Raw genomic sequence first — 14,668 nt, forward strand, 5'->3', positions numbered from 1 at the left:
AGTGACTATGCCACCCGTTTGTATAGGTTTTTGAACCATTTGAGGAGCAGTATTTTCTGTTATTTGGGTTTCCACGTTTTCAGCTACAGGGTCCTTAGCATTAGAAGGGGATTGACAAAATTCTGTGGGTTTCCATAGTTGGGTATCTCCATCATTGAGTCAGTCTACATCTTCCAAATTATACAAAACTGCATAAGGATTAGCAGTAGGTATATTGAACCTCTGATGTGTGTAAGGATAATTATTCCAAGAAGATGGATTTAAATCCTGACAGAATTGATGGTTATTAATCAGAAACCCATCATTTAACTGGGGATTAGAGAAGTGATTGCGTGGGGCTTGATAGGAGGAATAGCGCTCTACTACCCTCCGATTAAATGGTGGTTCTTTTCTAGCATAGGGTTTAGGATGGGAAATCAGTTCTCTTGGGTAGAAGTAGTTGACAAAATGTGTGGAGATTGCTTCCTCCCCTCTAGCTTCATACCAATCCCCTATGCATCTAACCGCCCTGTGATCTCTAAAGTTTATAATGATAACATCCCCCTTTTTTTCCTTTGGTCTTGTTCCTACCCAGCATGTACGTCTCACCATGAGAATTTCTCCATTTATATGTGCAGGGAGGGGTCTGTTATGGGTCAACCAGTGAATGGTTTTGTTTTTTAACGCATAAAAGTCCTCCCTTACGCCTTCTGGTAGTTCAGGAACCCCTGTCAGAATAATTGTGTAAGGGGCTGATTCTGGGGGTAAATCCACTCTTCTACTTGCTGAAGTGTAATGGGACTGGGGTAACCAATCGCTACTCTCTTGTTCTCTTATAGGCCTCTTCCTCACATTGGTTGTTCCCAGGGAAATATTCACATTTTTGCTTTTTATCTCATCGCTTACTTCTGGGAGGCCGATTTTGGGACTATTAACTGCCTTTTCCTCCCCATCCAATTCTTTGCCGTTTATTGCATGGTGGGATTTACCAGACTCTGTGGTTTTATTAGATGATATTACCGCAGAGTTTTCCCCCCGTGCAATAGTTGAATTAGGCAAATTATCGGTAGGTGAGGGTTGCGTTGCCGCAAAAGATGTGGAAAGGTACTGATCATTACTACTGCTTTTGGTGTAAGTATTAAGCAGTTCAGTGATAACTGAATTATTTCTTTCCACTTGTTTGCTTAAATCTTCCAAGTGTGCATTTATCAGTCTAGACCTTTCCAAAAGAGGAAGTAAAAGAGATTTAAACAAAATCTCTATTTTTGTAAGTAGATCATTAGGAGATTCTCCCAAAACATTAGTGGTTGAATGAGAGTTTTTTTGCGGTACAAAACCTAATACATTCGGGTTTTGGGCTGAAGGTTTAGCCTTCTTCTTTTTAACCACAGATGGCTTCATTGAAGTACGTCGTCTCTTTCTTGCTGGTTGTCTATTAGCCTCTGGTTCCACAATAAGAGAGGGGGTGATAACTAGGTTCGGAGAATCTGATAGCCCTGAAAGGGTTAGGCTAGTTATGTCATCAGATAAAGGAACAGCACCTAAGGAATCAGTATGTGGAACTTTTTTTGTCCTTCTGTGCGTAGAATAGGTTTTGGAGGTACCTGCTCCCTCGTTTAACACATCTGGAGAGAGAGCGGTACCAATCATACCCAATGAAGAACGTTTGCCTGTTAGGAGATCTAATGATAGGCGTTTTTCAGTGTCCGCTATTTCTTTCTCCAAAACAGAAGATACGCGTTTGAAGAACTGATCAATAGTTCCTGATACTAGGCCTTTAGAGGTGTTAACTGTTAAGGTACGGGGATTCTCAGCATCAAGAGACATCTTATGAGCTGTAGAGGAAAATATGTGTCAAAATAGGAAACTTTGGGCAATACGGAAATAATTGTCTCACCGAGCTCAGGAGATTAGAGGGGTGGCCCGTCCCGTCCCGGATCGTCCTCGGACGGCCTCAGACGGCCCGCCCTTTGCCCAGGCTTAGCCCCAGCCTTAGCCCCGCTCGCGTCCCGCTAACGCGTGAGCAGTTCCAGTCCTAGTTATAATGGAGGGGAGGGGCCGAGAAGAGGAACCAGGTGCGTGAAGCACGAAGTCAGACAGGGCACGCTGGTCCTCGCAGTCCCGGCAGCTCAGTAATCCCCAAAAGCACCTCAGCGCCTCCCAAACGTGACAGCCAGCAGCTCCGTAGGCGATCAAATTAAAACAGCAGCAGGTAAAAGTGAAGCGTTGACCTCGCCTGCGAGCGGCACCCGCGAAGCGGGGGCCGCGAGGCTTAATGTAGGAGCTTGAGAGATAGGGGGAGGGGCCGAGAAGAGGAACCAGGTGCGTGAAGCACGAAGTCAGACAGGGCACGCTGGTCCTCGCAGTCCCGGCAGCTCAGTAATCCCCAAAAGCACCTCAGCGCCTCCCAAACGTGACAGCCAGCAGCTCCGTGGGCGATCAAATTAAAACAGCAGCAGGTAAAAGTGAAGCGTTGACCTCGCCTGCGAGCGGCTCCCGCGAAGCGGGGGCCGCGAGGCTTAATGTAGGAGCTTGAGAGATAGGGGGAGGGGCCGAGAAGAGGAACCAGGTGCGTGAAGCACAAAGTCAGACAGGGCACGCTGGTCCTCGCAGTCCCGGCAGCTCAGTAATCCCCAAAAGCACCTCAGCGCCTCCCAAACGTGACAGCCAGCAGCTCCGTAGGCGATCAAATTAAAACAGCAGCAGGTAAAAGTGAAGCGTTGACCTCGCCTGCGAGCGGCACTCTACAAAAAATATTGTAGAATGTTACACAAATAGAAAATTAGTGTTCAGTCCATTGATTTAATTTTAGTGTGTAGAATGTTCTATACCAGACATTTTAACTATTTTTCTAATTCCAGTATAATATTCAAGGTGGGCAGGCATTGTCTCAAGTTTGTCTCCTTGAACTGTTTAGAAGGTCTGAGGAGAAAGAATCAATTTTAAAGGTATTCATTAATTCCTCCTTCTTTTAATAAACATTAGCAAAGCCAATAGGTGACCCCTTTGTGGCTCTTGGCAATAGCAATGTGTTTTTTTTTGTGTGCTAATGCTGTACAGCATCGAGAGGAAATAAAAGATGGGCTGACGTGGCATACACGTAACCGCGTACACTTGCTGCCGTAAGGCTGTGTTGTTCTGCAGGTGCACTCATGCATCCGCATATTTGCATGCAGGCATCTACTGAATGATGCGGATGCCATTTTTTCTTTTTTCTTATTATTATTATTATTATTAAGGGTAGCTTATAAAAAGCGCTTGGTTACGCCAAAGCGTGTCCCCGCGCTGCAACTGAAGAACTCTGAGCGAGGTGGAGACCAGTGATCCGTTATCTGGAGAACAGGTGTGTTTTTAGGTTCTTGCGGAAGCTGGATTCGGATGGATCCAAACGGAGATGGAGAGGGAGGGAATTCCAGCTTTTCGCTGCCAGATAGCGGAAGGAGCGTCCGCCCATACGGGCTCTTTTGACCCTAGGAACCTTAAGTAGGCCCTCATATGAGGAGCGCAGCTCGCGCGCAGGTGTATACCTTGTCACTAAGTTCTGGAGTGGAATAGGAGATTTCTTAGCCAGGATGCGGTGGCAAGTACAGAGGGCTTTGAATTCCACTCTGCTTTTTACTGGCAACCAGTGGAGGGTTTTGAGAGCGGCTTTGGTGTCTGATCGTTTAGGGATTTTTAGGATGAGACGGGCTGCCGCGTTCTGTATTACCTGAAGGCGATTCATGGCTTTGCAGGTGGTACCTAGGTAAAGTAGGTTGCCGTAGTCTAGGCGTGATGTCACAAGGGCATGTACCAGTGTTTTCCGTGCTGACATAGGAAGGAGGTCAAGGACCTTCCTTATGGTTTTTAGGACACCAAAACAGACGCCTGCGACTCGGTCTATTTGGGGTCCAAAAGATAGGTCATCGTCGAGCCATACGCCTAGGTTTTTTACTCCCTGGCGGGGTATGGGAGCTTCATCCAGACATGGAGGCCACCACGCCGATGACCAAACAGATGGGTTCCCCCCCACAACGAGCACCTCGGTCTTGTTGCCGTTTAACTTAAGGCAGTTGGTGGACATCCAGGCTGCAAGTTCTTGCAAGCAGTTCCTGAAACTGTCCATCGCAAGACCGGGTGCACGCGATAGGGAGATAGCCAGCTGCGTGTCATCGGCGTATGACACGATGCTCAATCCGTGACTCACGGCAATTGAAGCCACTGGAGAGACATAGAGATTAAACAAGGTTGGGCTCAGGGACGAACCCTGGGGGACGCCCTGACCCAAACCTATGTTTCTCGAGTAGTGGTCGCCCTGGCGAACCTGGAAGCTTCTCCCTGTCAGGAAGGATTGTAACTGGTGGAGGAAGGTGGAGCCGCAAGGCGGTATGGGGGAGTATTTGGGGGAAACCGTACATGAAGGAAAACTAGAAAACTTGCTCTCATGGAGTGCCTGAATGCAATGAAAAAATAGTTTCCAAAATATGAGACCTGTAAGGATACAAGTTAGTCAATCAAAAGGATTGTAAAAGAGACTATGCTCCAGAGAAGAGACAAACACAAGAAAAGGTAGGCAAGTCATATATTAAGAAGCAAGCAAAGGCGAGCAACAGTAAAGCCAAGTCATGGTAAGCAATGGGTGGATTCTAAGCCCATTAGATTTTTATTTGGTCCACAAGCAGTTTTCACCTACAAATAGCTATAAGGTGAATTCCAGTACGGTATTATCCTGAAACCCTTGTGCATGCTGGTTTAATAGGATATGCTCCAAATTAAGACCTAGGTATTAAAAATGTATACAATTGGTTACTGATATTCGTCAGTCTAGGTCAGTTCTGCTATTTTTGGTGGTGCACATGGGGGGGGGGGGGGAACACATTGAAACACACAATGTATCTCTCAAGCCCTAAGAGTTTATTACATGCTAAGCTGCAGCTTGTACATTATAATCTACTGTTCCATTATTAACCTCTGTGTAAACAATTGGACACTTTTATTAGCTTATTATACACATGCATGGACATAGGTGAGCCTTCAGTTGTCACTGGTTTTTAAAATTGATGAGAGATCATGTGAAATATGGAAAAATACAGTTTCTACTATGCACTTAATGTCAGAACAAATTCCATGAAAATTGTGAAAATCCCCTTTATGGGTTAAATGTGGATAGCTAGTAGCTCATGTCCCATCTTTAAATTAAAAAAAAAAAACAAGTAAGCAACTTGAGTAAAAAACAAAATAAAGAAAGCTAGCTGGGGATTGGTTCATGCAGAACCGTATCATATCAAACATCACTGCAGGAACACAAAGAGAACTCTGGACTGTCTGGGGGAAGAGAGTACCTTGTAACAGATTAATGCTCAGAGGACTGAGAGGCAAGACCTTTGTCCCTATCCCTCTGCCTCTTGACAAAGCAGGTACTGCCATCGTCTCGTGCAAAGGGCAGTTAAACAACTTTTTGCGCAGTTAGAGATTTATGATTTATTTACACGCAGTTGGAGATTTGATTTTTTAATGATACCGGATAAAGAGCCTTGTGTCTCTTTGGTGCAAAAGTCAAATTTTGTCAGGGCTCACATAGGTGCTTCATCACTTACCATACGTAATTAAGAACCAGACGAGTGACTTCCACCCATGTCCTTCTTATTAATAGATCAGTGCAAATAAGTTTTGTATGCTACAAGCTGAAATTTTCCACTTTATGGTTCTCTCCCTTCTTCTTGCCTCTCGTGTCCTACTGACCAGCAGTCTAAAGTAGGCTACACATTTGTCACTAATGCTGAGTCGGCAAGTGTAATGCGATCATTTAGGGGAAGCTCATTCTAATGGCAAGGCTCCCTCTCCTCTGATCCTCGTTCATTCTCCACCTTCCAGCTCTTTAGGGCCACCTCAGTCTAGCATTAAGTGCTTTACAGGGAAATAGCATAAGTGTCGGTGCTCAAGAGTTTCTGCTCGCTGCTAATGGCTATAACCGCTACTGTCCACTTTGCAGTGGCAAGCTACTATTACATAATGAGATATGAGTAATTCCCAGCGGTTCATGCCTCGCACCACATGCTCAATGAATAGATTAGCAATTGTCCTGCACCCCAAATCGTAAAAGTGGACACACGGATTCAATGTTCCCTACCTGCGTCCAGTCCCTGCTCACCGTTGTCACTGTGAACATGGAATGGAGACAAATAGTGATTTATGTCCTCATTCACCTTGTTAATTAAATCAATATCCACATTCATAGAGGGTGCTAATCCTGGATTATGGAAAAGCTGAGTTCGCCACGATGGGGCTTAGATCTGTGACCTGCATGCTTGTTTACCATAGATATTGCAAGTGGGTGCATGACTTGTGTGCTCTCTCTAGCAGTTAGTCCTCACTATCTGTTGTTGCCATATTATACTTATTGACTGGCTCCCACTCCTTGCTATGCACATTCTTTTACTTCTCCATCTCCCATTCTTCATTCCTTTTGGTCGTTTTCCTCTTCCACTTGTTGTATCAGTATTTCAGTTTAGAGCCAGTGTGCCCTTCAGGGTTGACACTTGCATTTCTTGTCCTGCGTCCTCGCACATTTCAGTCTTTGCAATAAAAATCTTGCAGAGATAATCAATGGCATTTCCGGTACAGATTGTGAACAGGGCTGATGTATACCCTGATGTTGTATTAGCACTCAATAGGGGCTAAACTGAGCAGGTTGGGCTACATTTTAGTTAAGACATCCTTGTTTTGAACTATAAAACCATTATCATCTGCAGTTTTTGTGGAGTTTCTGGATCCTGAGTTTTGATGTTATGTTTTGTCATTGCAGAGTATGGTATCTGTGAGAACCTACGGAAGCTTGAGATCAGCGGTATATCGTGTCAAGATGTGTACGTGAAGCGTAAGTATCCTTCAAAATCCTGTACAGATCTGTATTGTCACTATAATTTTACTACACAGTAATCATGCCAGAGAAAATCAAGGAAAAGCGTTACCTTTGGCTAGTGCAACAGCACCCTTCGTTCCCCTGAAGAGCAGTTCAAGCACTATAGAAATTGTGATACCAAACATTGATTGGAAATTATGTAGAGGAGTAGGAGGAAATGTAATTATACACTAATGGCCCTTCTTACAAAGCTACTATTCACAAGATTAGCAACCCTACCAACCAGAAGCTTTCTGGGCAAACCAAACCAGACACTACCTACAGAAATATGGGAAGTCTTAATTTTTTACCAAATTAAGTATAGTTTAACGCTATCATAGGCTGAAATTTGTGATTTGGAATATTTGGATTTCATATTCAAGAGCTTTTGAGGATTGGATTTTCCCTGTGAGATTTTTTAATTTTATGCTCCAAGAGCAAGGTTTCCTCTTATAGTTCTACTGTAGAATTTGGATGGAGTGGCATTTCATGCATTCCTCTACAAAGCAAAGCCCAGAAGAAGCTAATAGTTTAAACCGTAAAACATGTGTTGGCTATCTTTTGAGTAAACTCCCGTCTGCTGTGAACTAGAACACGTAAGTTTTTCAGAAAAGAGAAAATCTTAAAGCATCTTTTGATACAGCATCTGTTAGATATTCAAGAAAGATGTGCTGGACCAACCATATTGTATATATGAAACTAATTCATTTAATGCACATTTGTTAATACTTTTTTTCACTTGAAATGGAAAAGTATTAAAAAAATATATTTATAAAAGGATTTTGTTATGTATAATGTCACTTGTGCTGGTATTATTCTTTCTGAAATTGTATTCATTTTGGTAAAAAATTAGGCTCTAAAGGCTAGTGACCGATTTTATTTGAATATAGGTCTTGTGGTTGATGTCAAAGGGGTGATAAACAGAATATCAACTCAAAGGGTTAAGATGACCAGTGTAGCAAAATATCCCATGTCTATTTATCATATCTATTTCTCGATATTATCAAACTGTAAACATCCATAGTCAAACCTAGAGCTGCCCACCTATATAGTGCTAATGTGGAACTCCAGCCCTCCCTTCTCCGAAGTACTTGCCTATGATTTCAAACAGATAAAGCACCTTGGAGGTGGTAAACCTCAGATAATGCTTGGGAAGGAGTGCATCTTAAATGTGACTGCCATGTTCTGAAGCAGGTTGTAAAGACTAGATGAAAGTCTGTACTCCAAATAAACCTGCTACTGTTGGGGCCCTTCTGCTAATGTCAGTCTGATAAACATCTTCCTATATTCAAAAAGAAATGCTGAGATTCATTTGCTAGCTTTCTGTACTCTGAGCGCCCCCCAAAGCGTATTTCTTTTCAATGCTGAAAGGTGGAATCCTCCCTTGTGGACCTTTCTGCAATTAGTTAAAATTAACAAATGCAACAGCAGATACAACATGTAGTGGTGGTGTTTCCATACAACGATACACCTCTCCATTTAGAATTAATTACAATAGTTGTCCCTTTCGCTGGGCTTTTGTTTCCAATAGTTGGCAATTTAACTTACTTTTTTTTTCTCTTTTCACAAGTACATGTCCAAATTTGGAGTTTTTATGACCTTTCGCCCACAGAGAAAGCACTTCCAAACGCTTGCATAATTTTTCGCAGTATCACATGATTGATTCAAAACTATTCTATAATTTTACACTCTACCAAATGTACCTTACTGTTTTACCGGCATAATCGCAAGCTTGCTCATCAAGCAGCAGCCCATGTCTGTTCATCCCTTTTAAAAGAGCCACACTGCAACACGCACAAAGTGAACTTCATGTAAAAATAACTGATTTGGAGGTGCAGCTAGCAATTTTTAGGAATGACAACGACTTGAAATGTATTTACTTGTTTATTTTGAGAATTTGTAAAGCTCAATGTTAACCCAAGGGGATGTCGTGGTGCTAAATTCCTTCACAAAGAAGGCTCATTGTCAAGAAATTGCCTAGCAATCTCTTTTCTTATAAACTTGATCGTATCCCACACACTGCAAGAGTGTTCATTGTTTTGTAGCACTGCAAATAGCAGGTGTCACTGTTTTCCAGTGGAAGGGGAATCAATTTGGTGAACCTGTTGAGTCCTCTCTGCTGGGTGTGACCTGCAGTTTACACATGGATGTCAATAGTGATTAACTCATTGAGTGGTCTGACTTACCGTAAGTATACACGCATTGCACTCCTTACATTGCCATAGTTTACAACCTACTTTTGACAGCACCACAAGCACAGATGCGTGTCCCAGTCCGTTGCAGTTTGGGACATAATGCCCCTGAAAAACCTATGGTTTTCAATTATTTAAGGTAAGGATCCAGTAGAAAGGGTCCTCAATAATCCTTGCCTATAGGAATGCATATTTTTCGTTTTATTACTTGATCTACTCATAAACAAGAAAAAATAGCAACACTTCTTATTTGAACATTTTCTCAGAATGTATGTACTGTGACTGCCATGGAAGGCAGCATATGACATATGGTAAGATTATTACTTTATACTTGTGTAAATGGGCACCTCTACTGGAGTGTGAGGTGTTTTTCAGCTGTGGGACACACGGCAGAGGGGTGGTAAATATTACAGAGAAATAACCTTTTGAGATTCTTTAATATCAAAAAAACCGCATATGGATTTACCCTGATATTTTCTGAAACTGCCAATCATGCTAAATCTGTGTACAATTTGCTGTCATGCTGTGGGAGTCCTGTCTATCAGTGGAAAACGTAAAATTGCCAGCTGTTTTTCTATTATAAAAACATAACCTTCCAGAGGCTACTTAAAAGCAAGTGCTCGGTCAATGACAAGTCGACGTCAGAGTTGGACATCTGACTGACACTTTTTTTACCCGATCTACTTTTCAGATTTCCAAGCGTGGTTGAAATCTCCATATTTACCTATATCTCAGAGGATTTTGCAAGTTTGCTGTTATATTCAGCATAATATTTGGGTCGTTGGGGGGCTGTTTATAACTCTTCTTTAAGTGCTTTGAGGTGAACCTGTGTGTAAACAATCAAACCGCTCACAAAATGTCCATTTAAATAGTTATTAGTTGTTAGGGCCTCATATTTCTGTATTGTATATGCAATATAGACCCCCTGTTTGCACTTTGATTTTCCAAAGCGTGAGAGTGGAGATGAGGTGAGAGAATGGCCCATCTAGGAAAGTAATGGACGTGTGTGTGTGTGTGGATACAGCAGGTAAGATAGTGTTGATAAATGGTAAGAGAACATGATTGAGGTACTGCGATTAGAGATGATGAATTTATCTTCAAAAATCAGTTCAGTCAACTGTAAATTAAATAAACTAAATTGAGTCTAGATGTTTATCTGTTTTGCATTATTTTAGTGTTTTAATTCTATGCACTCAGTTGGTTTTAGTATGCGTTAATTTGAAAGTGGTATCTGCAAAACATCTGGCTGGCTCCTACACCTTGGCTTTTTAGCCTTTGGCTCTTGCAGCTGACACTTAATCTGGAGCTTTGGATGCCAAAGCAAGAGCTCTCTCCTTGTTTGATACTGATATGTGCTGATCAGATTTCAAGCATATTATTAAAGAGAACAGATGCTCATTTGTGAAAGATAAGGTGGTTACAGTTTAATGACCCCTATACAAAAATGATCTTCTTTGCCCTTCAAGCTTTGCTTGCCAACCAATACAATCATCTGCTGCACCAAAGGGTTGGTCACAAGGATACACTTGTCTAAAAACATTGAGCTCCATTTTTAGGATTGAGCCTGCCAGAGCATTCACTTGTTAACTACAACAAATCCAGTCTAATACGACTGTTCGTTCAAGCAGGGGGTTGAGCATTTAGGGTTTTATAACACTCACAGGACACAGGAGGGTGGGGGAAATAAAGCAATATACAGAAAAAAAATTTTTTTTTTTTAGAATGGGCGGGATCTGGGGGTAAGGGCGGGTTCATCTTGGGCGTAACTCCAAGACGCCCCTAAGGTTTTTGGGAGGGGTGCAATGTGGGCTGCGTGGCAGCTAGGGGGTTTTCCACAAAGCAAGGGGAGGGCAAGTGGTAGGGGGTGGGGGTGGGGACTGGGAGGACCTCGGGTCAGTAGGGGGGGATGTAAAAGCAAAATAATAATGAGCAGAAGTCGAGCAGAAGTCGAAAAGGTTAAATTAGCTAAGCTATGCAAGGTTAAAGCAGGCAGACGATGGATAGGTTATGTTTCTTCAGGTAACTGGTGGAAAGTAGTTAGTGGAAGGAAGATGGAATTATATAAGAGATGACAAACTTGTGTAGTATATACTCTCTAAATGTTAACGGGATTTTAAATAAACAGAAGTATAGGGGTCTGATTAGATGGCTTACCTCCCTGACACCTCAAGTCTTGTTTTTACAAGAAACAGATTTAAAATCAAATTTTCCAAATCTATTTCTTCCTCATTGGTTTTCTCACGTCTTTTTCGCCTCTGCCGGACTGGCTTTCAGAGGAGTTGCTATATATTTTTGCAATTTGGCCAAATAGTAAGAGATCCTCTGGGTAGATGGATCTGGGTTGAAGCCAGATAAAAGGGCTTCATTTAATTTTGTGAATTATTATGCCCCTGTAATGGATGACAATGTAGCTGTAATTAAAATAGGGGAAATACTACGGGGGAGTCCGGGGAAAATTATCTGGGGTGGAGATTTCAATTTTATCCAAAACTTAAAAAAGGATACCTCAAATAGGAAAAAAAAAGAGCTGAAACCCCAAACCAAGAAAGCGCCAGAAGGCTTAATAGCAGAACATGTATTAATAGATCCTTGGCGTGATGCTAATCCCCTTAAGATGGAATTTACTTGTTATTCCAATAAATACAATACAGCATCCAGAATTGATTTTTTGTTAATAACAATCTTTGGGGTATAAGAGTACACAAATTTTGACAAACCCTTTCTCGGATCATTCCCTAATAAAAGTGGAGATCAAAATTAATGAAGAGGTGAGATCAAGATCCAAGTGGCAGATGGATCGACTCCTCTTACAGGATAGCCAGTGGGTCAATAACACGGAGGAATGGATAAAGGAGTTTTTTAACAGAAATGAGAACACGGCAGAAATATTCTCTGTATGGGGGGGTTTAAGGCTGCTCTAAGGGGCCAAATAATAGCCTATTCGGCCGCCCAAACGAAGCAGAGGAGAGAAAAAATCAATAATCTCCAACAGAATGTTGAAAAGGCAACAAAGGCAGTAAATAATCGGACTGCCACGTTAGAGGAGGACAAAAGGCATCTGATTAAAGCTAAATATGAACTGAAAGAATTTTTTATTATAGAAGAGATAGCTAGTTCCAGAGCTTACCAGCAACGAGTATATGAAGAAAACCAGTTGATTGGTAAAATGCTCGCTAGTGCTACTAAAACTAAGCAAGACTGAAATCATTGACCCCAGAAATAATGGCCTTTTAACTGTAAAAGGAGAGACTGCGCAAACATTCTTGGAACACTATACTAAATTATACGCAACTGAATATCCGGCTGGAATAGAGCAGATTGATCAATTTTATGAGCAAGTCGAGATACCCAGTCTTACAAGAGAAATGGCAAAACAGCTTTAAATGGATATATCCAAAGACGAAATAGAAAAGGCCATAGGTCTAATTCCAGGGGCAAAAGCCTGTGGAGCGGACGGGCTCCCGATTGAGCTATATAAAACTTTTAAGAAGATACTAACTCCCTTTTAAAAAAAAATATTTACTTATATTAAGCAGGGTGGTAAGGTTCCCAGAACTTTTACGGAGTCTATTTTGATTAGTTTTGTTAAAAAGGGGAAGAATGAAAAAGATGTGAATTCGTATAGACCAATCAGCCTTTTGAATGCAGATTTTAAAATATTGATGAAAATCTGGGCTCAGCGCTTCACACCTATAGCCCAAGTTCTAATTCATCCGGATCAGACTGGGTTTATCTTAGGTAGATCTATGTCAACAAATACCCGGTTTTTAATTCAGACTTTAGACTTTGCCTCTGTAAATAAACTACCTATTTTTATCACAATGGTCGATGCCGAAAAAGCTTTCGACTTAGTGAATTGGGAAGCTCTTTTTTTTGGTTTATCTAAGTTTGGGTTTCCTAGCCAAACTATTAAAATGCTAAAGAATATATATCAAGGAGCTCATGCCAAATTGATTATAAATGGTGAATCAATTGGGGAAGTAGAAATAAAACGAGGGACAAGGCAGGGCTGCCACCTCTCACCTATCTTGTTTACATTTTTTATAGAGCCATTGGCATGTAGAATAAGGGATAATCTTTTAATCAGAGCTCCCATCGATGGGATGCCAAAAATGAAATTATTTGCAGACGACATAATCTTGTATCTATATCCGGATGAAACGAACTGGAGCGAGGTATTAGCGGAGTTTAGAAGATTTGAACAAATTGGGGGATATAAAATAAATCAAAATAAAACAGAAATGTTAATACTAAATAATGACTATAATTTTTTACCCCCGAAATTCGATGAAAACAGACCCAATAAGGTATCTGGGTATTTATGTCTCCAGCCAAGTTGATCAACTTTTTAGTTTAAATTACACGACAATGAAATCTAAGATCAAAAGTTTATTAGACAAGTGGTCTATATTACCATTGACTTTGATAGGCCGGGTCGGGCTCTTAAAGATGTCTATTCTACCCTTATTAAATTTCTTATTTATTAACATTCCTCTTAAGATAAACGTAAAAATATTTAAAGAAAGAGATTCAATGTTCAGAGAGTTTATATGGAATAACATGATCTCCAGAGTTAAGCTCTCCACACTACAATTAGAAATAGACCAGGGGGATTGGCTCTACCCAATATCCAAATCTACTATGAGGCTGCCCTTCTGGACACTTGATAGAGTACCCCTCCCTGACCTCTCGTTTTGTGGAGATCCCAATAGTGTCTCGGAACTTGGATCTAGACAATGTGTCTATAGAGGGAAAATATATCCCATGACAAAAGGGTGTCTTATGGTGATTCACTTGTACTAGCTCATACCTTTTAGGGCCTTCTACCTGCAGAACAAGGGAATCCTCATGATCTGTGGGAGATGCTGGGGTTTCCGCCCTCCATACAGCACAGATAAATGCTGAGGGATACCAAGATTCTCCATCTGAAGGCTGACATTGGCTTTTCGTAGATGGGTCTGACTCAAATCATTCATGGGGATCAACTCCACCACCTAATAGTAAAGCATAACATCTGCAATCCCTAAACCCCTCATCGTACAGGAATTGAACACATTTAATGAAGGAGAACCTGTGGCCCACCCAGTGGTAACTGGTGATGATGGATTGCAACATGCTGAGAAAGCTATCTGGGGCAGGGAACTGGTAGTTTGGTAGGATGTAGAGCAATTGGAGTAGTGCAGTCATCTTAAAGATAGTTCCCTACACCATGAAGGAAAGCTGCAGCTGGCTCCATTTGTCCATGTAAGATGTAATTTTGGTCAGGTGGTGGGCCATTCATGTCCCAACCAATGCTTGGGCTCTTTGCGATATGCATGCCTAGATACTTAAATTTCGATTTACCATGGGAACCCCACCATCTGCCAGTAAGCAGGGCACATGTCTCCTCGCAAGGCAACCACCAAAGATTTGACCCGAAGCCTCCCAGTATCTGGCAAATCCTTGGGTTAGTGAGGGCAGGCCTTCCCACATACAGTGGACGTCATCCGCATGGAGCGATGCGGTCCTCATGGCTTCCACCCCATCTGATACCCCTATACCGTGCATCCAACCTGACCCACATTGTTAGCTGCTCAATCACCAGGACGAACAAAAGTGGGGACAGACGGCACCCCTA

The 14,668-nt window shown here is 41.9% G+C and overlaps 1 protein-coding gene across 2 annotated transcripts in view; it reads left to right on the plus strand.

Annotated features, from left to right (window-relative positions):
- The window catches only part of FBXO31 (F-box protein 31), a 292,218-nt gene that overhangs the window by 110,025 nt on the left and 167,525 nt on the right, over positions 1–14,668 (plus strand). For both annotated transcript variants that reach the window (XM_085637496.1, XM_085637497.1), the window contains exon 2: positions 6,764–6,835. In XM_085637496.1, the coding sequence (XP_085493622.1) occupies positions 6,764–6,835 (72 nt within the window). The remainder of the gene's footprint in view (positions 1–6,763; positions 6,836–14,668) is intronic.

This window comes from Triturus cristatus, chromosome 12, assembly GCF_964204655.1.
Source record: "Triturus cristatus chromosome 12, aTriCri1.1, whole genome shotgun sequence".
Classification (NCBI taxonomy): domain Eukaryota; kingdom Metazoa; phylum Chordata; class Amphibia; order Caudata; family Salamandridae; genus Triturus; species Triturus cristatus.